Source organism: Netta rufina (assembly GCF_964035555.1).
Source record: "Netta rufina genome assembly, chromosome: 23".
NCBI classification, from domain to species: domain Eukaryota; kingdom Metazoa; phylum Chordata; class Aves; order Anseriformes; family Anatidae; genus Netta; species Netta rufina.
The window spans coordinates 3,035,059-3,061,850 of record NC_140147.1 but is presented as its reverse complement, the minus strand read 5'-3'; the positions used below and the strand labels follow the sequence as shown (position 1 = coordinate 3,061,850).

The window sequence follows — 26,792 nt, the reverse complement described above, 5'->3', positions numbered from 1 at the left end:
CATACAGGGCAGCAGGAAACCATTCTGCAGGGCTGGGAGCATCTCCTGGAGCTGCTGTGTTAATGTGGTTAGGAGAAAAGCAATCGCCCTCTGACTGCTGGTAAAGCCTCCTGCTGGACTTGGTGCATCCGAGGCTCTCCGAGAGGAAGAGGGAGACAAACCCAGAGGGCGTTTCGTTGTGCACCCCAGTTCCATCACAGTGTTTGTGGTTGAAGCTGTCGGAGCTGAGATGAAGCGTGCTGTTGAGCAGCTTTCTGCTCGACAGAAAACGCAGTAGGTGCTTTTAACTTTGGGTAAAAACTAAGGCTTGCCATTCAAAGGGAAGCTTTCATGTGATCTGGCATCGTGCAGCGTGACTGGGAAGGCGAAGACGTAAACACACGCCTGCACACACATGCACACACATTTTTCCAGTGATGGAGGCAGGTGGGAAGTGCTTGATAGGTTTTGTCTGATTTTTGTATTGTCATTAACACAAAGTTGCCCGGGTTAAGTAGCTTTATTCCTAAATCCATGATACGATGCAATTTCCACCTAGTGTTTAATCTCCCATCTATGCTCATTCTCTCAATATTTTATGCTAAGCTGCAGTATTTGCTTAGGTCTTGGCCCCTTCCTCTCTGCAAAATGATGAACACTTTTTAATTAGAAGCCTGATAAGCTGCAGAAAATAGATTTTTGGTTTTGCTGGGCCCTGCTGACTTGTCTGGGGCGGTGTCAGTGACCGTCTCCTTCCTGGCATGTGTCTGTTAAAGCCCGCTGCCTAACTCACAAAACATTTTGCAGCCGATGCCGCTCTTTTAGGCGGAGCAGCAGACACTTGTGTGAGCCTGGGGAAGGACAGACAGACAGACAGAAGTGACAGACATGACGGACGTCTGCAGAGAAGTTGGGTCGGAGGAGATGTGGGGGCTGAGTGTGCCAGGACCGAGCTGGGGAGCATCTGCTCTGGTTTCCTCTGGGGAGGCTCACCCAGATCTCTGCTCGTTCAGAGAAGGATTCCTTTTCCTAGAGGCCACTTGCTGCCAACGCAGTCGAGGCAGAGGCGTGCTGCTGGGTGCTGCTCTCCATCAGGTTGCACGGGGCAGCCGAGGGGCTGCAGGATGCTCTCTGACAGCAGCTTTACCTTGAGGTTATCCGCTCCATGGGGTGAATCTTGCAGGAGCTGTGCCTGCACAGTAGGCTCTGGGGCAGGACTCAGTTCTTTGCTCTCCCTCGGTTAAAAACCTTTTATTTTCCTCTGTGTGTACAAACCAGCATTTGCAAAGGAAGACTGTGAATCCTGAAGGTTCAGCTTCTGTGTTTGGCTGTGAATGACTGAACCTCCAGAGACCTGAGCCCTGTTCTCAGTCCTATTTTTCTTGTTTGATTCTGCAAATCGTGCAATTGTCCTGCCCCAGCTTCCCTGCTTGAGCGTGGTCACTGGTCCTGTACTTCATAAAGAAAACAAAGGTTAAATTAATTGTTGGAGGTAGTCAACTGTTGCAATGATGGGTTTCATAAGTGCACCTCATAACAGGCTACTGGCCAGCTGGTAAATACAGCTGGGGTGATTAATAACTTCATTTCACTGCTGCATGCAAAATCTTGGCCATGCTTCACTTGAACAGAAACTGCAATCAAGTCCGCAGCTTGCAGAGCTGCAGTCAGTTGTCCTGCCTGATGCACTTAGTGAGTCGCTTTTAATCACCGCTCATCAATTAACAAGATAAAGCTGCTCAAACTCCAGTGCCTCTCTGCCGATGAAATCAGGATTTCAGCCAGGGATCTCTCTCGCTATTTTTAAAGGCGAAATTTGTACGCTCAGCTTGCTGCAGCTTAGAAAATGCCGAGGTCCTTGCTGGTGGGGGAGCCTCCCCCATCCCTTGGGGCTGTGAGTCAGGGTCCAGGCTGCAGAGGGAGGTTTTGCCTGGGAGTCAGTGCTGGGGGACTCGAGTGGGCAGGCTTCGTGGTGCTGCGGGGTGGATTTGCCTGAGTGCTGCTGGGGAGGGGGAGTTAAAGCTGTCCCGTGACAGCTGACTAGGAAACCATGTCCTCGTCATGCTTCTCTGCGACCCTAACTGCCCCTGCTCTCCCCATGGGCAGGATTGTGCGTGGGAGAGGATGCTGCTTTTGGCTTTTGATAGAGTCGTCTGCTCGTGTCTGGGAGCTGCAGCAGATGTGTCTGTAAGAGAAACCCTTCCCGGGGGTGCATTGTGCCAGCTTACCTGCCAGCCTGCTGCACGAATCCACGCTGCTTGTGCTGCTGCTGGCTGGGCTGTGCATGCAGTGTGGGAGCAAGGAGGGAGGGTGGTGAGACAAATCAGGACTGCTTGGCGGATGGGGAGCATCTCGCGTGGGCAGAGATGATGGAGAAGGAGAGAGGCAATTAATTTGTCTGACCCACCCAGCTGCTTCTCTTTGGCTCCTAGCTGAGGCATTATTGGATTTTATTATTTAATAATTAAGTTGTGATAGTAGCAGAGGGCAAGGATAGAAGATTGTGTACAAAAAAGAATTTCATTCTATAAATTGATGGCCTGTTCTCTCGAGAGCTGTCACATACCCAGCACAAAAATGAGCAGTGCAAAATAACAGGGATGCCTAAAACAGCTGGGGTCCGACAGAAACACTTATGAGATGAGGTGGAGGAGACAGGGAGTTTAGCTGAGAAAAGAAACTGAGATGCACGTACGACGCATCAAATGTTCCAGGGTGCTTTTGTTCTCCTTCTGGAGCATGGGAACAAAGGAACAAAATTACGAAGTGTGCAGAAAGGATCGAGATTGCAGCACTCCTTGTTACTGGCTGTGATTTCACTAAAGAATTTGGCAGCTTCGAAATCGTTTGGGCATTGATATGTGTTGCAGGAAGGTCAGGGGAGTTCTGCTTCGTCCTGATCTGGAGAAGACTGAAAAGAAGGGAAAGGCTGTGGGCTGCCAGCCTGCAGCCCTGCAGGCGGGGTGAGACCTCCGTAGGGGTGGCTGTAATCGTACTTGGGGCTGTGCAGCAGCCGGGGCTGAGCCCCACAGCGTCGTGGTGCCTGTGATCCTGGGAAGTACAAACGGAGGTGTTTCACGCAGTTATTAGCTGACATACTGGCTGAGAGAGGCTTTTGTACGCTTACTTCTCCTAGCTATTAGAAGTCAGGGAAGAACTGCCTGAAAGATGCTTCTAATTGAAAACGTTCAATTTCCTAACGCGAGATGTCAAATTTATGTGACTGCCAGGCTCGCCGTTCACTCTGGGCTATGACGGCCGTATATCCACTGCTTTTACTGCTCAGGTCCCATCAAGTTTGTAAACAAGATTGATTTTTCTGTTCCGCCTGACAAAGGGTACGAGCAGCAACATGATGCTGGCGTTCAGGCTTTGATGCCGTAATGAGCAGCTTCTCCCCGTGGAGCGCAATGGATGAGCAGCACCGAAGCCTGCGGGGGCTCAGCCCAGCCTGGGGTCTGCGTGCAAACACCACGGCGTGCCTGAAGCACTGTGGGATCCCTGGCTGATGGTATTTGTGCCCCGTGTTGTGGTCAGTACAGCTGAACCGAAGGAAATGCAAGCTAAATACATTGCTATGCTTATTAGTGTAACAGTAGCTTTGCTTTGGTTTCTCAAATATTAAGAGGAAGCTGGAAGTTTTGGAAGTAATTTAAGCACCTGCTAGTTTTGTGTGTGTTATCTAACACCCTAAGTAGGGAATGACATTTATTGTGCATTATGGCACGCCGTCTTAATATTACTCCTCGGCTGTGTTTGTCAAGCCTGTGCTTTTAAAGGTCATCTTTATCTGGTCCTGGAGGCGTGCAGTCTGCAAACTGGGAGAGGCAAATGCAAAGCTGTGGGCTCTTCAGTACCATGCTGGGCTCTTTTTTTTTTATGAGTATTATTATTTTTCTCCATTTTTAACAGTTTTACTATTGAAATGTAGTATTGAGTCCCCATCTATTGGAAAATGCAGATTTCCATTCCAGATACCAGGAAGCCTCTCTTCATTACTTGGGCACAACTGGACTAGGCTCGAGGTGGCCAAATCTGCTGCTTTCTGGGGGCTTTACTTGCACCGAGTGGCAGAGAGCTTGGGTGGCAAGATTCAAGGCTTTCAGGTGGCTCCTGAAGGGCTGCATCTGATACGTAAGAAAAGCAGAAATCTCTCCCGTGCATTGCTGCTCGTGGCTCTGCCAAGCAGCTGGCTGTCCCTGTGCCAGCAGCCGGGGGCGATGGGACCAGCAGGAGCCACAGCAGCAGTGCTGGCTCCCCCCCTGTCCACGATCAGAGTGCACTGAATTTCTAAAGGCAGATGAAATAACGTCCCCCGTAAACGTTCGCTCGTTTTCAGCATCCCGTGCAAGAATCTTCCCTGCCCCGGTGCTGCCTGGTGCTTTGTCCTCAGATCACAGCCGGAGCTGCCAGTTTTATGTCACGCAGAAAGCTAATGAACCGGAGTGCGCTGGAATAATCTGCTTTAAAAGGAACGGGCTCAGCAGCCAACTCTTTAAAAATGATGAGAGAGGGGACTGTGTGCAGGGAGCTGTTCGTCCAGGAACTTCACAAGCCTGAATATTCGGGGAGCTGATGAAGGGGTAGCAGGCAGCAGCCCCACACCACTGAGATGAAGCCAAGCAGAATGCATTTGTTTGCAGGCTGCTTCCTTTTCAGGTGTTGTTTTAAGGTCAAACTGAAGCTATAACAAACTGCTTTATGGGGTTTTGCAGCCTGTTTTCTGTTGGTTTTGTAAAATAACACGTTTTCCATGCGGAACTAGCTCCTGGGTGTCCTGCTAGGGGTATTACTTGTACTCTGCGTGCTGCTTGTGGTAAAGATCAAGCAAATCCTTGACCACTGTGCGAACCACTTACTTGTATGAATATCAAAGACGCTTTTCAAAGGATAAAGGAAGCCTGTGTATGGCCTACAAAAGCCAATTTCTGCTGCTGTCGTTTGGCTTTGGTACATACCTCACTGCCTGCAGTGACTGCTGCATAATCTGCAGTGATGAAGCCGCAGCTGCCAGCGACGTGGCCTTGTGGCTTGGGTTTCTGCACGAAGCTCTGGTGACTGATGAGTTCTCCAGCTTCTCAATTTGCCGTATTCCTCCCCTTTTTGGGTTGTTGCTAAGTCTTGCTGCGTCTCCCGTGTAATTTCTGCTCTGCTTACCTGACTGTGCACACTAAGCTGTGTATTTGCTGTATCCTGCCTCCTTCTGCAGCTGCCTACTCCTCCAAATCCCCACACAGCTTCCAGCCCCCTTCATACATCGCTCCTGCTGGTGTCCAGCCAGTGGATATCATTCCTCCTGTGCCTCTACAGCCCCTTGAAAGGGTCCCACAGCCCTGGAGGTCAGCACGAAGGGACAGCATTGAAATGTCCATTGTGGATCAAACCAAATGAGCATCTCCCTTGGTGCCGGGATCACCCAATCACCCATAGCAAGTAGCTCAGAGGGTGATGTCTGCTGTCCAAGAGCAGGCACAGGACATCCCAGGGAACAGGGCAGTGCAGTCATCAGCTGTGGGCCCCGTTCTGCTCGTGCTGTTCTTTCTGTAACTCCCTTTCTCTCTTTCCAGCGTGCCTTCCTGGATTTTACAAGCTTTCGCTCCGTCTTCCTCTCTGCTCTCCTTGCCCTGAGCACAGCTTCACCCACGAGGAAGCCTCCACGTTCTGCTCGTGCCAGAAGAACTACTCCAGGTCCCCGTCGGACCCTCCGTCTGCCTCCTGCACGCGTACGTCTCGCTGAAGAGTAAAGGCTCTTTGTAAAGCAGAGGGCAGGACTGCAGGGAGCTTGGAGGGGTCTCCTTCTTCCGTGGGGCTCCCAGGCTGAGGCTGAGGGCTGGTGAGGAGGACACGCAGGCAGGCTTGCAGGCACTCACTGGTAAAACTAGAGTTCAGTCATGTAGTTAATATAGTTTGCGGATTTTAATTAAATGGCCTCTAGTTAATTGGATTGGACTCCAGCTCCTCCAGTGATGGATGTGATAGAGGTGCCTGTGCAGCGGTGAGGAGCTCGCTCTGCCCACGGGTGGCTGGGCTTGAGCCTGGCTGAGATGGCGGGGAGAGGTGCCCAGCCTGGCTGGATGCTGCCCACACCTTCTGCGAGCTGTGGCTGGTTGCTCAGAGCACGTTCCTTCAGTGAGGAGCCTGCTGTGGGGTCCTCCATCCTGAGAGCCCACCTGCGGCTGCTGCATGAGGACCTGGGCTCACTCCACCACCACCAGTGTCCCTGCTGATGGCCCCAAACCCCAGATGTGGAGAAGCCGTAGGTTCACACTTGATCCAAGGCAGCTCATAAAATCGTTAAGGTTGGAAGAAATCTTCAAGATCATCTGGTCCAACCACCATCCACTGACTCTGTCCCCCAGCACCACGTCCAGCCTCTCCCTGAACACCCCCAGGGACGGGGACTCCACCACCTCCCTGGGCAACCCGTCCCAACGCCTGAGCGCTCTTGCTGAGGAGAAATGTCTCCTCATTTCCAGCCTGAACCTCCCCTGGCACAACTCGAGGCCGTTCCCTCTGCTCCTGGCACAGTTCCCTGTGAGCAGAGGCCGACCCCAGCTCCCCACCCCTTCCTTCCAGGCAGTTGCAGAGAGCAATGAGCTCTGCCCTGAGCCCCCCTTCCCCAGCCCAAACACCCCCAGTTCCCTCAGCCGCTCCTCACAGGACTTGTGCTCCAGGCCCCTCACCAGCCTCGTAGCCCTTCTCTGGACACACTGCCAGGCCTCGATGTCCTTCTTGTGCTGAGGGGCCCAAAATCAAACCCAGCACTCGAGCTGCGGCCTCACCATGGATGTCCCTCTCCTTCCAGGTCCTCCATCGGCCCCGAGGGACCTCGTCTACAGCCTGCGGCGTTCCTCGCTGGTCCTGCAGTGGAGTGCCCCCGCGGATGCTGGTGGCCGCAGCGACCTGACCTACAGCCTGTGGTGCGGCCGCTGCCCTGCTGCACGGGGTGGCTGCGAGCAGTGTGGCAGTGGCGTTGGCTTCGTGCCGCAGCAGACGGGCCTGGTGGAGCGCACCGTGACGCTGGTGAACCTGCTGCCTCACGCCAACTACACCATCCGTGTGGCGGCCCTCAACGGCGTCTCGGCTGTCAGCCCGTTGGCAGGGCAGCAGTATGCCGAGGTCAACGTCTCCACCGGGCTCGCAGGTATGGTCGGGGGTTGAGAATGTGGTGCTGGAGGAGCTCCCAGTGCTCATCCCTGTCACCCGCTGCCCTTGGTGGCCTCGAGACACTTGTGAGGGCTTTGGCTGCAGGATGAGTTACAGGTCACTATAATACCTTCAAATAGACGTCTTCAGCCCGTTCCTAAAGAGTAACTCAGATATTAGTTACGCTTTGGGAACAGAAATGATTTTCTGTTTTCTATGCTGGCCCACAGCACAATTTGTGGCAGTAAGTTTCCCACCTGAGGTTCCAAATTGTGTCCCCTTAGCACAAGGGGAAGCGAGCATCCCTTCTGCCTGTGGTCCCGGCTGACTGCAGGGTGTTGCTCTCTGCTCAGCTGTCAGCCATGCCTGGGGAAAAGCAGCATTGGTTTGTCGCGTCCTTGTCTGCTCCTCTGTGGCCACGTTATTAATTTGCATGAAAACCCTTTGCCAAGCCATGGTTAATGGAGACGGATGATCCTCACGTACCTCTTGGCAGGAATTGGCCAACAATTTCATCTGAAGGGATTAAACTTTGATCTTGTTATAAATAATTTTCCCACCACTTGATCAAATGGTTTTGCCTGTGTTGTTGCTTTCTCCCCTATCATCATTTCCGTGAATCCTCTTGGTGGACGCTGTGCCACAGGGCACCCTCAGCAGAGGTGTCATTCCTCATTAGGATCGGTGCTGCTCAGGGAGAGGTTTTGCTCTGGGAAGAGCTGTCCTGGAGCCCAGGTTATTCCTGAGCCAGTGTAGGGAAGAGCTTAACGGGGGCTGGTAACGAGGGATTTTTGCAGAGGCTCCTGTGTGGGTGGCAGGGCAGAGCCTGGGACAGGAGGCAGGGTAAGGGCAGCAGGTCCCTGTCCTCCAAAGGGAACAAAGCAACAAGTCCGTGACACCAGCCCGTGCCTTAGCTCCGAGGCTCTTCAGTACAACTTCTCATCTGGGTAAGTGGGAATCTCAGCCCCTTACTCCACGCTGTATATACTCCCGAAGGAATTGAAGTATGCGTAAAGAATATGGCATAATTAATCTTGTAATCTGCTCCAAATCAATGTCGCTTGTCGAGCTGTCAAGCCTCCGGATGCAGATGGTGGCTCAGAATTAGCTGAGCAGCTGAGGTTCAGGAAGCTTCTTGAAAGCCTCGAGTGCTTTGCTGCTGAAGGTGTCCCTTCCCAGGCTGGAGCTGCTCCTTTCTCCTGCCCCGCTGGCCGGAGCCCTGGGGCTGCTCTTTGTTCGAGCCCAGCGCAGGAGTGCCGGATGGGGCTGGAGATAAGGAGAAAGCGAGACTTCAGGGATGCCTGAAGCAGAGGTGGCTTCTTTCATGGCTGCGATATGATGGTCTCAGGGATGTCATTGGCAGCAGCAGGAAGGCTCTGGCTCCAGATATGCAGATTCAGAGGAAAAATTAAACAAAGAAACAAGACCCTATTTAGCTGTCAAATCCCGGCTCCTCTAAATATAGCTCTAAGTGCAGCTTTCACACTGCCCTTCCCCTTCAGCATTCACATGAGGGAATTAGCAGTTGTTCATTGTATTTGCAGGGGAAAAGAAAAGATGCTATTTAGTCTGCAGGAGGCAAAATTAATACCGTGTTTTTTCTAATCTGGCCCCAGCATGGGACTAAACAAAAATGTTTGAGGAGTGAGCGGAGCTGTTTACCTGCAGGAGTGGAGCAGCATCAGCTATGTAAATGTACGCTGTGGGACGATGTCATTTATATTCCCGGCAGGGATCGGCTCCTATCTTAAAGGGCTTTTAAATCCGTTGCAGATTAATAATGCAGCCAGTGCAGAAAGGCATTCTCCTCTCTGGGATAGCGGAGAAGGGGATGATGCTGAACAGGAGGCTCTGAAGCAGGCTGCTCCGTGCACCCCAGCAGAGCCCCCAGGAGGGGCAGTGAGTGGCACTGGAGCCTTGCAGCAGCTCCTGCATGGGATTTTTTAGAGGTTTCCTGCTTCTTCGGAGCTTGCCCTGTGCTCTGCCACGTGCTTGGACTCTCCAGGCTTCCTGGGCACCTCTGGGATGCTGGTGTGCAGCTCTCTGGTGCTGGTTCACACGAATTAACAGGTGCAAATTGCTGCTTCTGCTCCGCTCTGCAACCCTGCGGTCAGTCAGGCTTTGCCTCTAAGCAATTAGTGCTTGCACTAATCAGGGCCCTGGCGTGCATAATGCCATGGGGTGGAGCAGAAAAGGGGTCTGCACCAGAGCACAGTTGCTCCCCGTCAGCTCTCCCCGCGGACTCACAGCACTGCCTTGGCATCTCCACGTGCCTCGAGCTCTGTCTGGGCAAAGATCTTCCCCTGCCTGAGCTCTGACGTGACTTCATCTTTCCTCACTGGCTCTTTGACCTCAGGGCATCACCTCCATCCGTGCTGTAGCTGTGGGTTTGGCAGCGCTCAGCTCCTGGCCCCTGCCTCCCCCGACGGAGCTGCCTGAAGCCTGCTGTTTGCAGGGAGCGATGCTCAATTACCACGTTATTAATGGACACAAAATGGACACTTAAACCAGATAATTAAAGCTCCTGTCTCAGGACAAAGATGAGTCAACGGGCTGCAAGCCCACTGTCTGTCCCAGCCTTGGAGCCTCCACGTCCTCGGTGGCACTCATCCCCTCCAGACGCTTGCTCGGACGCCGCGGGCTGTCCAGGCAGGACGTGATGCCCATGCCTGGTTTTGTGCCTTTGCTGCTGGCACAGCGGCTAATGGAGAGGAGGAAACCCAGATGCAACGGAGTGGAGTGTATAAAACCAGGCAGAGTGGTGAATAATTTAATGTTTGCTTTTTCAGAATAGAGGCGATGTTAGGGGAGCTTAAAATATTGATGGGCAACACATTTTTTTTTCTCCACAGTGTGAAATGCTTTACAGTCTGTGTGATTTTCTTTAATCCCTTTTAAGCGTGTTGGAGGCTGGTCCCTGCTTTCCTGGCGTGTGCCACGAGTGCTGCTCCATGGCAAAGCACTCAGCAAGCGTGATTTCTCCTGATGGCTTTGTTAACAGTCAGGACCACTTGTTCAGGTTTTCTCAGTCCGTTTGCTGGATACAGAGATACAGGAGGGCATCCGTGTGATGTCTTATTGATGGGAATCATATAAAACAGCAAGGAGCACTTAACTTAGTTTACAGGAGCAAAAAACCAAGCGAAGTGTCAGGCTGGCTTCGGGAGCGTGCTCTGCCTGGCCTGGCGGGGCTGCCAACAACCTTTTTGCCTTGCTTCGTGCTGCTGGAATGAGTTTGCTCCTCCTCCTTTACGCGTGAACAATTTGATATTCCCTTAAAGGTCAGCTCTGGGGCCAGCGTATTTACTCGGAGAATTATTTTTTAAAATGTCAAACCGTGTTTAGGCAGATCGCGGTGAGGAGGGAGCAGCGTGCAGGGGCTGTGGGCACGAGCCCGGAGCTCCCTGCTCACCCCTCAGTGTGCGGGGCTGCAGCTCAGGTCCTCGTGCTCTCAGAAGGAGCCGAGAGGACTCGGAATCAAGGAGCAAATCGTCATGAATAAAACATCAGGGGGACGTTTTTCTGCAGCAGAGATTAATGAGCTAAGTAATAAATATGAAATTTCACAGATACTTAAGTTTACTTTCCAGGGACTTGTTCCTCTCCATGGGAGTCCTGGTGGGGCAGCCGGGGTCCTGCTTTGATGGAGAAGCAGGGGAGGCTGCAAACAGCTCATTCCCCACACAGCCTTCCCTGGGCCTGCCACAGGGCTGTGGGTGTAAGTGGCTTTACTCTGCTGTGTTCAGGCCCCTAATGCTTGAAGGGTGACACAGGTGGAAGGCTTTCCTAGGCATGGGGAGGTCGTTTTTCCTAATTAATCCAGAGCAAAGTAGGGCTCCAAGAGAAGCACCAGGCACGGATTTTATTTTCCCTACTAAAGCATGCAGTGTCTGTCTTGAGGGGCATCCTCTGCAGCAAAGACTGATGCCCTAGCATCTCCTGTATCCTCCCTGCTCTCACAGAGCGAGCAGTGGGTGTGCTGGCCACGGGCAGAGCATCGCGTCCGTGCTGCTTCTGTCTTGCTCGGGGTGAGCATTGCTTCCTTGGCAAGCTCCAGCCATGCTGCAGACGCTCTGGCAGCTCCAGCCAACTTTTTGCTGGCCTGGAAGGCTGGGGTGTTGGGACAGGCTGCAGGCACGAGAAGGGGTTCAGGGAAGGAGCCGGCGTGGTGAAAGCAGGAAGAGTTGGCAAGTGCATCCTGCACAGGGAGATGAGCTAAATGGGAGCAGAAAGGCCAGGGAGGAGGATCCAGCGTGCAGTGTGCTAGCTAGAAACAAACAGCTGGCTCCTGGGGCATGGCAGCAGGCAGGGCAGGCAGCTTTGCCCAATTCCCAGCTTTTGGGGGGGTTGGATGGCGAGTGGGAGAGCTTGCCCAGGGCACCAGGGTGGACTTGGTGTCTTCTACCAGCCCACGGTCTCTATTCTGCATAGGGTCGGCCTTTTTTTTTTTTTTTTTTGGACTTGCTTGCTGCCCAGTTCCTAAAGCAGTTGTATTTGGACTGTCTTCTCCTGTTGGATGATCACCAGCTGGGAGTTTGCTCTAATCCAGCCCTGGTTCAGAGGGAGGAAAGTGCAGTCTGCGCAAGGTGCATGCTCTTCAGCCATTCAAATTATTGAATTTTTTACTGTGACAACAGAGGACAAAAGCAGAAAAGAAGAGGCCATGAACATGAGGATCGTGATAAAATCCCCTCTAACCCGTGCTCTCCTTGTTGCAGTTATTAATTTGGCTGTTCCTAACAGGCAACCCAGTCTTGGCAGTGTGGTGTCCCCAGGCAGGCAGGCTGTGCTGCGGGGTGGGTGCTGGGGATGCTCTGCCTTTGCCATCACCCTTTTTTCCTCTCCACTCTTCCAGCGCCAACTCCCGTCACCGACATCCGCACGGATAAAATCGAGCAGAAGAGCATCTCCTTGTCGTGGCAGGAGCCGGGCTTCCCAACCACCAACAGCACCGAGTACGAGGTCAAGTACTACGAGAAGGTAGGGCTCTGGGGACGTACCCAACCTCTGCCCATGCAGCATCCCAAATACTTCTGCTTGTGGCCGTGCTCCTGCTGCTGTCAGCACCCTGCAGCTTAAAAAGGGTGCGGTGGAAAATGGGACATACACGCGGGGACTGCGGCACGGCGATGATATTACTGGCACCTAAGAGTGGCAGGAGCGCTTCCAACGGGTGCCAGTAAAGGCTTTTCCTCTCCAACAGCCTTATGCAATCTGCTTATGTAAGTTTTAGGAAATTTGGGTTATTTGTAGAGTTTATTTTAATTAGTGTTGTTTTTTTTTTTTTTTTTTTTTTTACCCCATCTGTGCAGCAAGATTTCATCCAGTCCTAATGTTGACATCTCCCTGGGAGAAAGAGTAAACCTAATAATTCGCGTTCATTCATTCTTTGGATGGCTTTTTTTTCAAGAATATTAGAAATCCGAGGTTTGGGTGCTTGCCATTCGCCAGCTAGGAAGTATAAACCATACGGTCTTTCCAGATCTGTGATGAGATGACACCTATATTCATAGCCTGTTCTCTCAGAAAGTGTTGGACCTGTGGTCTTCACTGCTTTAGGACCGAGTCCCACCAAACCCATAACTTCAGTGAGCTGTGAGTGGCCTGGCACACTGGAGGGGACACGAGGAAACATTTTTATGACAGCCTGTTAATTCAAAAAATAGCTCTTATTTGACAGACACAGTGGGCTGAGAATTTTAGAAGAGATACCAGTGGGCAGAGAGCAGGGACAAAGCTCTAAATCAAAATAAATGCAGTTTATGACACAGTTCCGCAAATTACCTTATCTGCGTGTGCTCAGGCTCGTTATGAAACTGATTGCATGTCAAGCAAAGCGTGCAGGTGACATGTTGGCATTCTGTATTTAGAAACAAGCTACCTTGAAGCTGATTCATATTAATGTGATTTTCAGCATCTGATAGATTTGAAAGGAGGAATCTGGGAGTGAGGGCGAGCGCTGAGCATAATACGGTAATTCCTTTGCAAATGGGCTGCAGCAACAAGATACTCAGGGTATGTGAAATGAGGAAACATCCTGCTTGGGTAGAAAATTTAAACTACAGTTTAGCAATTATTCACTGCAATGAGGCTTTTGATGCTGACAGGAAAATCAACTTAGTTCCTAATCTATGCTTTTAAAGCCATACTTGAACTTCGGAGATTCGAGTGAAGGAGCACATCAAACAGAAAACCCATTTCACGGTGACATCCCCGGCCCTGGGAGCGGCAGGATGTGTCGCTGCCACCGCCGTGCCTCGTGCCAGAGCGCGGGGCTGGTCCGGAGCCCAGCCTGCTGCTAGCTGCACGAAGGCTCTGGCTGTCGCCGTTCTCCCTTGGTCAAAGCAGAGACATCTTCAGGTCTCTGGGCAAGGGAATAAAAGCCCGGGGAACAGGACCATTAGCAAATGCATCTGCCAACTGCGATTACTCAGTGTGTGCTAACGCACGCCTATTTATTCCCAAGAGAGCATCCCTGCTGCTGCTGCCAGCAGCTCCCGGAGCTCAGCACCCTGCAGCCACGGCTGCTCCCTGCCCTCTCCAGCCGGGCTCTTCCCTGATGTGCCAGCTGAGCGCAGGGAGCTCAGAAATACCTCCCCACAGCTTCATTCTTGTGTTGAGCAGAGCAGGTCGGTGTGTTTGCACACATTTCGCTGTGGCACCTCGTCCTCAGCCCTGCACCATTGCCCAGCACAGTTGCTTTCCTGCGTGCATGCAGCGCTGAGAGCATCCAAGGCTGGTCTTGGTGTGCAGGGGTTGGAAGGGATCGCACACAGCTCCAGGCCACCTGAGGCAAGAAATTGCTGGTACCTGTGTGTGGTTGGTAGATCAAACCCATCAGGTGGGGCAGTGACAATGCTGAGATAAAATCTCCGCTGCAGGCATGGCATGGGGGGATGCTGTTGGAGCAGGAGCAGGTCTGTTTGCTCTCACTGGGGCTTGAGAAGCCGTAGCAGGGGAGTAGGAAACGGTCTGAGGGTGCCAGCAGCTGAGCCCCTGCATTTGGGGCAGTGCAGGGTGGGCAGGAGGGATGGAAAGGAGCTGTGTAGGAACACAGCTGCTCCCCACCACCCCATCCTCCTCCTGTCTTGCAGAGCACATCATCTGGCCCTGCCATTTCCCGTGGCTTATCCATGTAATTTCTATTAAGGAGCCATCTAGGAAACGCATCCTTTCTGTCACGGGCCGTGCTGCTGGGACCTGGCGGCGAGGCGGAGGTGCGGCTGGGCTGGCGGGACCGTGGCGCAGCTGCTGGTCCCAGCCAATCTCGGGCATCTCATCATTTCGCAGGATCAAAGGGATCAGAGTTACTCGACCGTGAAAACCACATCAACGGCTGTGACAGTCAATAACCTGAAGCCTGGCACCCTCTATATCTTCCAAATCCGGACGTCTTCCTCGCAGGACTACGGCAACTACAGCCCTAGTATCGAAGTGGAGACGCTGGCAGAGCGTGAGTGGCGGCGATGCTCGTGGTCCCTCGCGCACACAGGATGCTCCTGCTCACGATGCTGCTGCTTTCACACTGTGGGTTTCTCTCCCCTTTGAGTGAGACTCATTTTGCCACCCTGGATCTCAGAGCAGGTGCTTTCCAGGACTTGATTTTATTTGCATTTTCCCATTCTGTTTTAACACGATTGCTGCTGCCGGTCTGCCTGGCCTGGAGGTTTGTGTACTTCCCGTGCAGCATCAGCGAGGGCAGTCAGTCTGTGGCTCTTCTGCTCTGCTCTGGAGACTGGGAACCATCTCTGTTTTTTTTTTTTGGAGCACCTAAAAGAGTGTCCGTGGAGTGGATTTTGCTTTCCCTTGGTGTGGTGTTGGCACCAGAGCAGATGTCACCAGCAAGCAGGCACCAGAGGGGAGCCCATCAGTCCCCACCAGTGCAGGGACAGAGGGGACAATGCCAACCCAGGCTCTGTGCAGCTGTGGCAGGCGCTACAGAGCCGGGGTGGCTGCAGAGGGGGGCACAAGAGCAGCTCGGGCAGAGATCTGGAGCAGGATGCGTGCCCCAGGCACTCAGCTTCTCTGTCCCGTGGCTGAGTAAGGGCAGCCAGCATCGGGGTTATTTGCTGGGGTTTTACTTTTCACAGTTTCCATTCATAACCATAGGCCAGAAGCATCTTATTTCACTGCCTAAAAGAGGGCTTGGAGAGATGGTAGGGTTTCAGTTTAATAACCTACCCTGGCTCGAAATGAAAGCCCTGAGATGGCTGGCTCAGTACGACTCTCACAGATTGTGTTTAACAGGGCTTTAAATTGCATCCATTTACCACACAGAAGACATTTTCAGAATGAATTGAAGCCAATAAAAACTTTATATAGAATGTAGCTTTCTAATGCCCCTGTTTGCAAAAAGCAGGAAGGGGAGGGATGGGCGTGGTGAAGGAAACCCATAGGTAAGCCATCGATTTTAAATCATTCCCCACACCAAGCAGGAACTTTTTGCTCAGTGCTGACTGGTGACACCAGCCTGAGATTTGAGAACTGGTCCAGGGCGTGAATCCTTGTGTGGATGGGGAGAAGTAAACTGGCACTGCTGGGGAATTGTCCCCCAGCTTTGCTGGAGGCTGCAGACTGTCACAGGGAGATGCGGGACCAGGGATGTGCCCTGGGAGCGGTGTGACACCTCTGCTTCCCTCCCGGCAGTGACAGTGGCCTCCAGCGAGCAGAACCCCGTCCTCATCATCGCCGTGGTGGCCATCGCGGGGCTGACGGTGCTGGTGTCCATGGTCATCGGCGTGATGGTCTGGAGGAGGTGAGCAGAGCAGCGTGATGGTGTGGAGGAGCTGGGAGGGGGACCCAAGCAGAGCCCCCGTGGTGCTGAGCCCACAGGAGATGTGAGCAGGCAGCGTGGGTAACACAGAGGGGCTGGAAGTGTGGGTTGGAGCCTGTCCAAAGCCGTGTCCAGGAGCCCCAGTGTGGGCGCTGGGTTGTGTTTGGCTTTGATTTCCCGTGGGAGGCTGCTCCCGGCGCTGATGCCATCCCGATTCTCGTTGCAGACAGTGTGGGTACAGCAAAGCCAGCCAGGACGGGGACGAGGAGCTCTACTTCCACTGTAAGTACTGTGTGGCCATGATCAGGACATCTGGTGGGGTCCCCCGTATTTCTTGCTGCCCTGATCCCTCGCTGTTGAGTCGTTGTCACCCCGCGTTGTCCCAGGGCAGGGCTGAGCACAGCGATGCTCCCTGGGGGCGTTGGGCTCAGCAGCACCCACGCCAGCGTCCGTCCTTCACAGAGGTCCCCGGCGTGCCCAGGAGTTGGGGATGCTCTCAGCAATCCCTGGCTCACATGAATTATTCTGTCAGCTTTTTCCGAACGGCCATGGGAGAAGGCAGCTTTGTTTTCTGGGGCTACTCTTGGTTACTGAGCAGCAGTAATTGTACAGACAACAGTTGTCAAAGGAAATCCGAATGCCAGAACGGATGAGTTTAGCTGATGCCTGGCATATGCCCGTTAAGCACACGCAGGCTCTTCTGCTCCCTGGAGTGTTGCAAAAGCAGCAGAGCCATCGTGCTCTTGGGATGCATTTTGGCTGTTTCACCTGATCGTGAAGGGCGCTGAGCTGCCCACGGGAGGGTTTCTGCTCAGCGCAGAGCCAGGGGAGCACAGCAGCCACCCCATCCCAGGCAGGCGAGCCTCCCTCATGCTCTTTTTGTATTCCCCTGCTCTCCTGCAGTTAAAATACCCACCAGGCGGACGTACATTGACCCTGACACGTGTGAAGACCCCATGCAGGCTGTGCACCTCTTTGCCAAAGAGCTGGATAACGCCAGCATTAAGATCGAGAGGATCATCGGGACAGGCAGGTTGCCCCTCACGGCCCCTCCGCGTGTCCCCACGGGGTTGTCCCCCCCCTTGGCAGCCTCATGCCACTGCTGCCACCCTCCTACCTCCCGAGCTGCCCACCTCACCAGCAACTTTGGGGATAGCTCCTTCCCAGTGCCATGATCCCATGGGGAATGGGGCTGCTTTTTTGTCCAGGAGCTGGGTTTCTTGTTCCCTGTTTCTTTTTCTGAGGCACCAAGTACAGGCCACGGATTGAGGCGCGCACCAGAAAGCATCAGCAATTATCTGCATCTGGGCAGGCTGACAGCAGCACAGGAACTATTTATAAATATGTGAACTTAATGATTTATTGATTTTCATCAGCGTCACTGCCTAAAACTTAAAAGCAAATTAAAATCCCCACACCGGGCCCTAGAGCTTTAATCGCTAATGTACGCCAGAACACGGGAAACACGATTATTCTTTGTCATTTTTCTCCCTAAAGAGAAATTCAGCTACGGAAAAAGAAGAGGTGGAGGAAGGGCAGGGGTGAGGGTTCTCCCACCAGCTCAGAGGGCAGCGGTGGAAGTGGAAGAAGTCTTCCTGGTAGCTGCTGGGTGGAGCAGCTGAGGCCGTAATCCCACATAACTTTCAGAAACAAATCAGTGTTTGAAAGATCAAGAAAGAAATTAGTCAGGAAATTGTTTAAACGCAAAGAATTTCAGACTGCGTTTGTCTCACTGCTGACCTAACAAGTACCTGGCTTTGAAATTAGGAAAGCTTTTCAGATGTACACTTTTTTTTTTTTTCCTATAAAGCCAATATTGGCTTTTTGTGTTACGAACCTGGTAGCACCTGTTGCCAAGCGAGGAGCAGGATGCTCAGCCTCGAACGCTGCAGAAACGCTCCCAGTGCTGGTGCTTTGTTGCTGTGAAATGCAGAGCTGGTGTTTGCTGAGCTTGGGGGCAGAACGGGCCGGGTCTGGGGAGCATGAACTTGGTGGCTGGGGGTTGATCTTCTTTTCTTGGAAAAAAAAAACACAGTATGTGTTTCGAGGCTTCAAGGGAGCCGTAGGGATGGCTTCAGGTAGCTCCTTCTTTCCTGGTCTGGAAGAAAAACATCAGTGTGGCACGAGGGAGAGACATGCAAGCGATGCCAGGGGGGCCCTTTGGGAAGGCGAGGGATTTTATGGCGTGGGCACTGCTTAAAATATCTCTCTGCCATGCAGGGGAATTCGGCGAGATCTGCAGGGGCTGCCTGAAGCTGCCCAGCAAGCGGGAGCTGCCGGTGGCCATCCAGACCCTGCGGGCCGGGTGCTCGGCGAAGCAGCAGCGCTGCTTCCTGGCCGAGGCGTGCACCATGGGCCAGTTCGACCACGCCAACGTCATCCGGCTGGAGGGGGTCATCACCAGAGGTAAAGGGGGCCTCGTGCTGTGTGGGATGGCTTGGCATGCTGGAGGAGGGCTCCTGTGTAAATTTCCAGGGGAAGTGAAGCAAATCCCACTCCTTTTTTGTGTTGTTACCCTGTTAGTACCTGCTGACAAGCCCTGCCTGCTCCAGTGCGTTGGGAAAGGATGAATGAGCTCTCTCTGTAGGATGTTGTTTGATTTTATTTTTTTTTTTAAGTATCTCCAACCTGCTGTTTGCCCTGTCATTTCAGCCTGCTAAATTCCATTTTTCTCTCTCCCTGCTTCAGAGGGCAAGGTTGTGGGGTTGCACAGAGCTGCCCCGCCTGCAGGTATTGCTCTGGGGGGTCCAGCAATGTCAGGGGGCGTGCAGTGGTCTTCACGCAGGGTAATTAAAGCACCTCCACAAGAGACACGATGTCGGTGCTGTCTGATGGAGACACGGCATGCAAAATGCTCTAGAGTTTTTCCCACAGGGCGTTTCTGCAGCTTTAATTTCTTTTTTCCCAGCAACTTTCCCGTGTGGCAGGAGGGTCTGGGCGTGCTGGCAACCGTGCTGCCAGCACCTCGCTCTCCAAAGAGCCCTGACAGCACGATGCCGCTGTCAGCGGGCTCCGGTACTCCATCAGCATGGAAACGGTGCAGTCGTGTGCTTCATGCTCAAAAAATACCCGATGCTGCTGGCAAAGCAGAGAAATGAGTGTTGTAACCTCTTGAAGGAGGCGTTTGGCTGACCTGCAGCAGCGGCTGGTGGGTGTACGGTGGGGTGCGCGGCGGGCAGAGTGCTGCTGCGTGGTGCTCGAGGAGATTTTGGGTTGATTTTCCTGGGAGAAGGCAGCAAGGATGCTGACCTGTTTAGGGATCCACCGTGGATTTCAGGCAGTGCGCTGAACCTGCTGCTTCGGAGAGCGATGACCTGCTGCTGCAGGTGCCAAACTGTTGCTCTCTGGAAATCAAGTGTTTCCTCACCCATTAGCTATTTAAGCATGCCGATGATTAATAAAATGCTTACAGCTCGATTAATAAAGCTGGGGAGCGGGACTGGTTTAGCAGCAAAACAGCGCGCTCTTAATAAAAGCAAATTGCAGTGGGGTTTTGTCAGTAAAACGGATGAGGCTGCCTGCTCCCAGCCCTCGTGGGAGTGCTCGCTGCACTGTGCTCGGTGCTGCTGGTAAATGGATGTTCGTGGAAATCCAAAGGCATGCGAGCACGTGCCTCGAACCAGCTCTTTTATTAGGTAAGGAAGTATTTCTGTCCTGAGTCTGGGGCTGAGCTGGTCACTTTTGTGTAGTTTGGTAAATTAATAATGTATTTTTTCTAATCTCAGCTTATTAAGAGGCGCAGAGTCCCTAAAAGCATCTTGTCCTTCTCTTTGATGAGTCTGTGTATGAGCTGCGGGCTATCTGTGAGCCTGTGTCTGTGTCACGATCTTTGTACCAAGCTTTCCAGAGCAGCCGTGGAAATGAGAATGAATTCTCCAGCTAATGAGAATTTCCTATTGGCGACCGTGTTTCCGTTCCTGTTAGCCGGATCTTCGCTTTATCATGCTTAATTAATGCCGGCAGTGCCTGCTCTTTAACTGCAATGTCTCGTGTGCAGGCAGCCTTGCATTTTGCAGCAGGGGAGGTGCTCATCCTTCCACCAAACCTCTGCTCGCACCGTGCTCAGCCCGTTTGGTGATGCTGTGCCAGATCCCTGCTCCTCCCCGAGCCTTGCTGGCAGCACAGCGAGCCTGGCGTGGCTCTCAGGGTCCCGTGCTCGTGCTCCCAATAATTCTGGAAGAGAGAACCGTGTCTTTAACGTGGAGCATCTTCCACTGCGAGCTCCTCTGGGGTGAGCTGTAGCAATGCTTCCAGCAGCAGCTGCAGGTTCAGCGGTGCCAAAGCATCGGTGGGGCTCAGCAGCAGGATTTGCCAGTCCCCTCTCACCCATCCCTAGTAGATGATCATGTTAATCTCCTCTGATTGTTGCCTCAGTGGTGGAGTTTACGATGCAGGCTGGATGCATCAAAAATCCCACAAGGAAAATCTGTCAAATACACAACGTTTCTATTTGGAGGGGAGGTTTAAGGTTTAAGGGCTGGGAGGTTTGCTCCGTGTTTCCGTTACCACCAGCACGGAGCTGCCTGCAGCAGGAGGCAGGACTCACGCAGTGCTCCTTGTCTGTCCGTGCAGGGAACACCATGATGATAGTGATGGAGTACATGGGGAACGGAGTGCTGGACTCTTTCCTCAGGGTGAGTGCTGTGGAGCCGGTGGGAACCGCCGGGCTCTGTCACCTGCTGGGCTTCAACAGGCATTGCTCAGCTCTGGCTTTTCCTCCTCTTTATCTATTTATTTATTTTCTTTGCAGAAACACGAGGGACAGTTCACATCCACCCAGCTCATCACCATGTTGCAGGGGATTGCCTCTGGCATGAAGTACCTGGCAGAGATGGGTTACATCCATAAAAGCCTGGCTGCCCACAAGGTCCTCGTGAACAGCAGCCTGGCGTGCAAAATAACGGGTTTCAGGCAGCCGCAAGAAGACAAGATGGAGACCATCTTCAGCACCATGGTAAGAGGCTTTTCCAAACTTAATTTCCAGTGCTTCCCAAAAGCAAAATGCTGACGGCACACCTGCAGAGATGTCCCCTGGTGTCCGTGCCTGGCCGTGGCCAGCATCCCTTGGACTGGCTCCTGGCAGCGCTGGGGAGGCTTGCAGCCTGCTCTGAGCGTTGAGGAAGGATCTGCATCGTAACAGTTTCTTTCCCAACTGGAAATGAATGCATTTATTCGGGGACCTGCCCCACAGCAGTGCTCCGTGCATGTGGGGGCGAACCTGAGGCAGTGGCAGAGGGCAGCCTCAGGCTTCGTTATGTCTATTTTATCACTCATAATGAAGTTCATCGTTTTCAATTAAGGACCGAAGTCCTGCTCGCTTCATGCTCACGCCTCATCAGCTCGCCCCGTATCAGCTGAATCTGTTAGCATGTCGCATTAACCAGGCATTAATATTTTAAAAAGCACCGATTCTGCAGTCAGGCCAGCCCTTATTGTTTGCAGGGAGCATTGCTCCAGGGAGGCAGCAGCTGGTGGGCACGGCCACAGGTTCCCGGTGCTGTGTCCTAGCACCAGGCATGGCCATCCCGAGGAGAGGAGCCTGTTTGCGGGGATTGCCCCACAATCTGTCGGGAGCTGTGGTTTTCTGTCAGCTCTGAGCAAGCTGATGGCAGAAAGAGTCTTGCGATATGATTTTTTTTTAGCCTTTATCACAAGCTCCAGGGAGACACCTTGGGGAAAGCATCCCTACCTTGTAGACTCCTTGGCGAAGCACAACCAAGTGCTGAGCATCCCACAGTGCTGCGGCTCACAGCTCGGCTGCTGTGCCCGCAGGGATGGGAGAAACCTTCCCTCGGTGCCAGCGTGGGCACGGAGCAGCCTGCTGGGTGCAGGGAGCCCAAGCTGTGGCTTTGGGGTTGAGGTCTCCCCCCTGTTAATTGCAATTAGCTGCGGTGTCTGTCACTTGCTTTGCCCAGTGCATCTGGAGGGATCTGCAGAGGTGGAGTACAGGATGGCTAATTACAGGAGAGCAAGCTGGGGTGCAGGGACTGTGTGTTTGTGCAGCTCGGAGACGGGTTTTGTTAAATATTAATGTGTAAAATGCCATCAGCTCTTCCCAGAGCCATTCTCTCTCCCATTAATATTTCAGAACTCACATTCCCATGTAGCATACTGTTGCATGACCATTTTAAAGCAAATTGAGGCACAAGTTTTCTCTTAGCATGAAACCTATGCGTGCTACACAAGCTGTGAAACAGGGAGAGGGTGCACCAGAGGGCCACCACGTGTGTCAGCCTCTCCCTCCTCCTGTCCTATGTGACAACACCATTTCACCCCATTTTCTGCCCGGCCAGCGTGGGAAGAGCCTGGTGCTGTGGTCAGCCCCCGAAGCCATCCAGTATCACCACTTCAGCCCGGCCAGCGACGTGTGGAGCTTCGGCATCGTCATGTGGGAAGTCATGTCCTACGGCGAGAGACCCTACTGGGACATGTCCCACCAGGATGTGAGTCCCCTGCTACATGCCTGATGGTGATATTGCTGTGGCTGGCGGTGAGGAGGGAGGGCCTCCCAGCTGCCAGGTTTGGGTGCAGTCTGTATTTTGGCATCTCAGAGCTGTCCCCTCGCCTTTCTGCCCCGCTCTGCAGGTGATGAAGGCGGTGGAGGACGGCTTTCGCCTGCCGGCCCCGGCGAACTGCCAGCCTCCCCTGCACCAGCTCATGCTCGACTGCTGGCAGAAGGACCGCAGCCAGCGCCCCAAGTTCTCGCACATCCACGACGTCCTCAGCAAGATGGTGCAGAGCCCGCAGCCCCCGCCATGCGCCAGGTACCCTCTTGTCCCTTCCCCTGCAGGTCCCCGCCACCGTGCGCCGTCCCCGCTCCCCTTCACCGCCCTGTCTGTCCTCAGGTCTCGTGGTGCCGCCATGCCCCTGGCCGAGCGCTCCTTCGCAGCCTTCCCGGCCTTCAGCTCGGTGGGAGAGTGGCTGGAAGCGATAGAAATGGGCAGGTACCGGGATAACTTCACCGCTGCGGGCTACTGCTACCTGGAGTCCGTGGCCAGGATGACGGCGCAGTAAGTGAGAGGGGCTGGCCGCAGCCTGGTGTAATTGGGTGCAGGGGGGAGCGAGTTGTGCTTTTAAATACCAGCCACTTGGTGCTGAATGAAAGGGCAGGTCTGCCAGAGCACGTCAGCAAGAGCTGCAAAAGAGAACATGTCCCAGCAATGGTGTGGATTGGGCTGCATGTGCTGTGCAACTCAGCTGCTGGGTTTTGGAGCCGATTGAAAGCTGTGCTTTGGGTTTTAACCTGTAATTTCTGGCAGGCACAGAGTCCTACCTGTCCCAGATGGAGAGCAGGGTCAAATCGAGGAGTGATTTGCCAACAGGTGGCTCTGCAAGCAGCACGGGGCCTCCAGCTCCAGCTGCTGGGGTGGGATCTGTGGTGTGCTGGGGGCTCCTGTCACCCCAAGCTCCCTGCCAAGGCCTGTGCTGTTCAGCTGGGACAACAGCTTGGGGATTTCTTACTCCTGCTAGTCCATAGTATCCCAATGGTCTGAAATCCACGCTGCTCTGTCCTGGAGAGCAGTCAGCACAGGACGCCGCAGTTAGGGCTTGTTCCTTGTGGCTGATGACGGTATGTTTTGCAGAGATGTCCTGAGCCTGGGGATCACGCTGGCAGAGCACCAGAAGACCATCCTGAGCGGCATCCAGACCCTGCGGGCCCAGGTGATCCAGATGCACGGCCGGGGCGTGCAGGTGTGATGGAGCACGGAGCACCGGAGTGGGAGGAGGCGCCGGCCACGTGCTGGCCCCAAACCAGACCAAATCTCTGAAACCTCATGGTTTCAGGTGGGATGTAGGAGTCCCTGGGCTGCTGCCCAGCGAGTCATTCCACGTGGCAAGAGGGCAGGGCGGCCCGTCCCCTGTGCCAGGGAAGCCGAGCATCCCTGGGACACCAGGCACGGTGTGCCTGGGCGGCTGTGGTTCTCCCCATCGCTGTTCTGTAAGATGAGTCAAATGTAACGATGCCATTTCACATGGTAATTAGGTCAACAGGGTGGACGGACATTTGTGCACTGTCTCAATCCAGAGCTGACAGCGTTTTCCTATCTAGCATCCTACTGGTGAAATCCATGGGTATTTTTATACAGGCTGACATCTTCTACCAACCCCACCAGGAGCTTTTATTGCTTTTATTTTTAGAGACTGGAGCAGAGCTCACACCCAGCGCCCCGCTTTGGGAAGGTGACTTTGCCCATCTGGCGCGCTGAAAGGAAGCTCTTTCTTTCCCAGCCACATCCCTTCCGCTCCAAGAGTCACCTCGCTGAGTCTTGACACCACTGTTGGTGAACAAAACACAAATGTTCTCCACCGAAGCGCAGAGCAAACGGTGCCGAACATTTCTTGTCCTGGCAAGACAGTTGCAGCGGAGGAAACGGAGGCCACAGCCAGGAGAGGGTGAGCACTGATGCCCTTGGGCTGCCCTGCTGATGCTCTCAGCCTTCAAGCTTTCTGCCTTGCAAAGTCCCGTGGGCAGAGCATCCTGCATCCTTCGCTGGCTTGGTGGGGAAGTGCGGTAGCTCTGACTGCTCTGGGATGCAGCACCAGGAGGGACACGAGGCAGTAAGGCAGTGGGGAAGGTGTGTCCGTGGTGGCAAGCTGCTGCTTGCTGGGCAGGAGGATGGCTGTAGGAGCCTGGAAAAGAGGGGTCTGCTCACCTTTGGCACTAACCCACACCCCTGTAAGGTTTGCCAGCGATGGTGCTCACTTTGCGGTCCTAATGCTGCACCGAACAGCCAGCCACGGATGCTGGAGAGAGAACAACAGCAGAGAAAAACCCACGGCAAGGTGAACGCTGAGAAAGAGGGGCTTCAGGTGGGTGCAGCCAGTGACGGGGGGCGTAGCGGGCAGAGCATCGCCACGTGGCCGTGGGCTGAGCCACCTGGGTGAGGCTGGAGCCTGGGGATGAGCATCCCTCCGGGCAGGTTGGCACATCAGCACTTTATTTCGTAGCAGCCCGAGGCTCAGCACCGTGTGCCTCACGCACTGGCAGGTCCCACTGCTACAGGCCTGATCCGTGACGGAAGGCTTAAATTGCATCTGCTTAACGCTACAAGTTTCCTTGAAGTTGGTTAATTAAATGGGTCTTCACAGCCTTGTTCTGGGCTTTGTAGGCCTTTTATTATCATCTGTAAGTATTGCAAGTGAATTATTAATGATGAAAGGCAAAGATTTACAAAGGGAACGAATGCTGTAGAGGAGGATGTTCACGATGCAGTTGGAAATGTGTTTGCATTGGGTTCGGAGGCTATGCAGGTAGCCTGCACCAAAGGGACACAATCTAAATGGCAATTAGCTGAAGGATGCTAATGCAGCCTGTTTGTGGGGCCGACATCATACTCACCCCACCCAGACAGATGGTTGCATCGTTTCAGGGACCCAGCTTTTGTTCAGTAAAGCCTCATTCCTGGTGGTTTTCTTCGAACCCACACGTGTGCCCCAGGGGAATGCTGTGCCCTCGGAGGCTTCTGGCTTGGCTGCTGCCACTGGCTGAAGGTCAGGAGTGCTCAACACTACAGGATTTCCTTTTTTTCAGCTGTTTCAGCGTGACTGCATTGGAGATCAGAGCTGAACTTCACCAACACGTGGTATCAAGAAGGTGCCAGCTGATGTTTACTTCTCATTTTTCTGCCTTGTGTTGCCATTTCCAGGCAATGTCACAGTGAGCTCCCACCAGCTCTTGGTGCTCTCCTTCTGAAGTTTAAGCAGCATTCCCCAGTGTCACTCGGTCAGTTTTTTATGGAAATAACTTCCCTTTAAGTTTCACTTTTGTCCGATCCGGGTAGTTGCTCAGCATCCTGCTGTTTCACACCCAGAAGAGTAATAATTGTGAACTGAAACCTTCATTTGGTAGAAATGCCAGATCCCAAGGATCAAGTGCAATTTGTATGCTCGTTATGTTTACATTTTATCTATAGAGAAAGTATATTCTAGTTCTTGAGGCAGGGAGCTGAACCAACGTGATTCCTGATCCTCTCCCCCATCTCCTGCTCTTGTCCCTTTCGTGGGAGCTCCCCAGAGCCTCCTGCAGGCCAGGCTGAGTCCAGGCTGCTGTGCTTGCTCTCTGGGGCTCTGGGCAAAGCCAGGACTTGGTGACAAGGTGACACCATGCCCTCGGTCTGGAAAATGGAGCTGGCTATGAGCGCACAGCCTGCCTGGGGCAGAAGACCTCTCTGTGACATGCAGGAAGGTGCTGAGGGTGCTCTGAGCATCTCGAGCCCAAGGGCAGGGAAGTGAAGGCAGCAAAAGGAAATTCTGGAAATAGTGACAGTTGTCAACAGCTACAGAGACCTCAGAAGAGGTGTCCCAATCACTGTAAATAAACCCTATAATCTGTTGAGGGAGGCTGAGGTGATTCTGAGGACAGCTCCGTGAACCAGCTGGAAGGCAACTGCTGGTAGCAGGATGCTCTTGGGCAAGGGGTTCCTTGTGTTTGTGCAGTGATCAAGGCCGTGCAGGTTTCTCGTGTGCCTGGTGAGGGAGATCAGATGGAGGGAGAGCGTGCACAGCTCCGCAGAGGTGCCCGAGAATAATGAATTCTCAGCAAAAGTTCGAAGAGAGTGTGGTGTTCCCCTTCCAGCAGATTAAATGTTATTCCTTGGGAACGCTCCTGGGCTTTATTTGTCAGTTAAGAGCCTTACAACCAAAGGCAACGTTGACAAAAGTGGCAGACCTGGCAAGCTCGGATGCATTTTCTGCATTCCCTGCAGAGGCAATGTGGGACATTAGGGTGAGGAAGAAGTCCTTGTCCTTGTCCTTCCCCAGCAGCTGAGCCCTGCAGCAAAGCCCTGGGGCCTCTTAATCCATGTGGCTGGGCACTTGTACAGTGCACTCTCTGTGCTAGAGTGCTCCAATTAAAAATGAGACCATTCCTCAATCATTTAAGAGTTCCCCCTGC

At 53.3% G+C, this 26,792-nt stretch overlaps 1 protein-coding gene across 1 annotated transcript in view; it reads left to right on the top strand.

Moving 5' to 3' along the window:
• Positions 1 to 23,596, top strand: part of EPHA10 (EPH receptor A10) — a gene marked incomplete at both ends in the record, with an annotated part of 36,247 nt that extends 12,651 nt beyond the window's left edge. The window contains 14 exons of the mRNA XM_084300826.1: positions 5,547 to 5,702; positions 6,785 to 7,123; positions 11,981 to 12,105; positions 14,416 to 14,578; positions 15,772 to 15,880; positions 16,125 to 16,180; positions 16,802 to 16,927; positions 18,119 to 18,304; positions 20,471 to 20,532; positions 20,649 to 20,852; positions 22,192 to 22,341; positions 22,484 to 22,662; positions 22,744 to 22,908; positions 23,482 to 23,596. Of these exons, the coding sequence (XP_084156952.1) occupies positions 5,547 to 5,702; positions 6,785 to 7,123; positions 11,981 to 12,105; positions 14,416 to 14,578; positions 15,772 to 15,880; positions 16,125 to 16,180; positions 16,802 to 16,927; positions 18,119 to 18,304; positions 20,471 to 20,532; positions 20,649 to 20,852; positions 22,192 to 22,341; positions 22,484 to 22,662; positions 22,744 to 22,908; positions 23,482 to 23,596 (2,135 nt within the window). The remainder of the gene's footprint in view (positions 1 to 5,546; positions 5,703 to 6,784; positions 7,124 to 11,980; positions 12,106 to 14,415; positions 14,579 to 15,771; positions 15,881 to 16,124; positions 16,181 to 16,801; positions 16,928 to 18,118; positions 18,305 to 20,470; positions 20,533 to 20,648; positions 20,853 to 22,191; positions 22,342 to 22,483; positions 22,663 to 22,743; positions 22,909 to 23,481) is intronic.
• Positions 23,597 to 26,792: the final 3,196 nt, after the last annotated feature.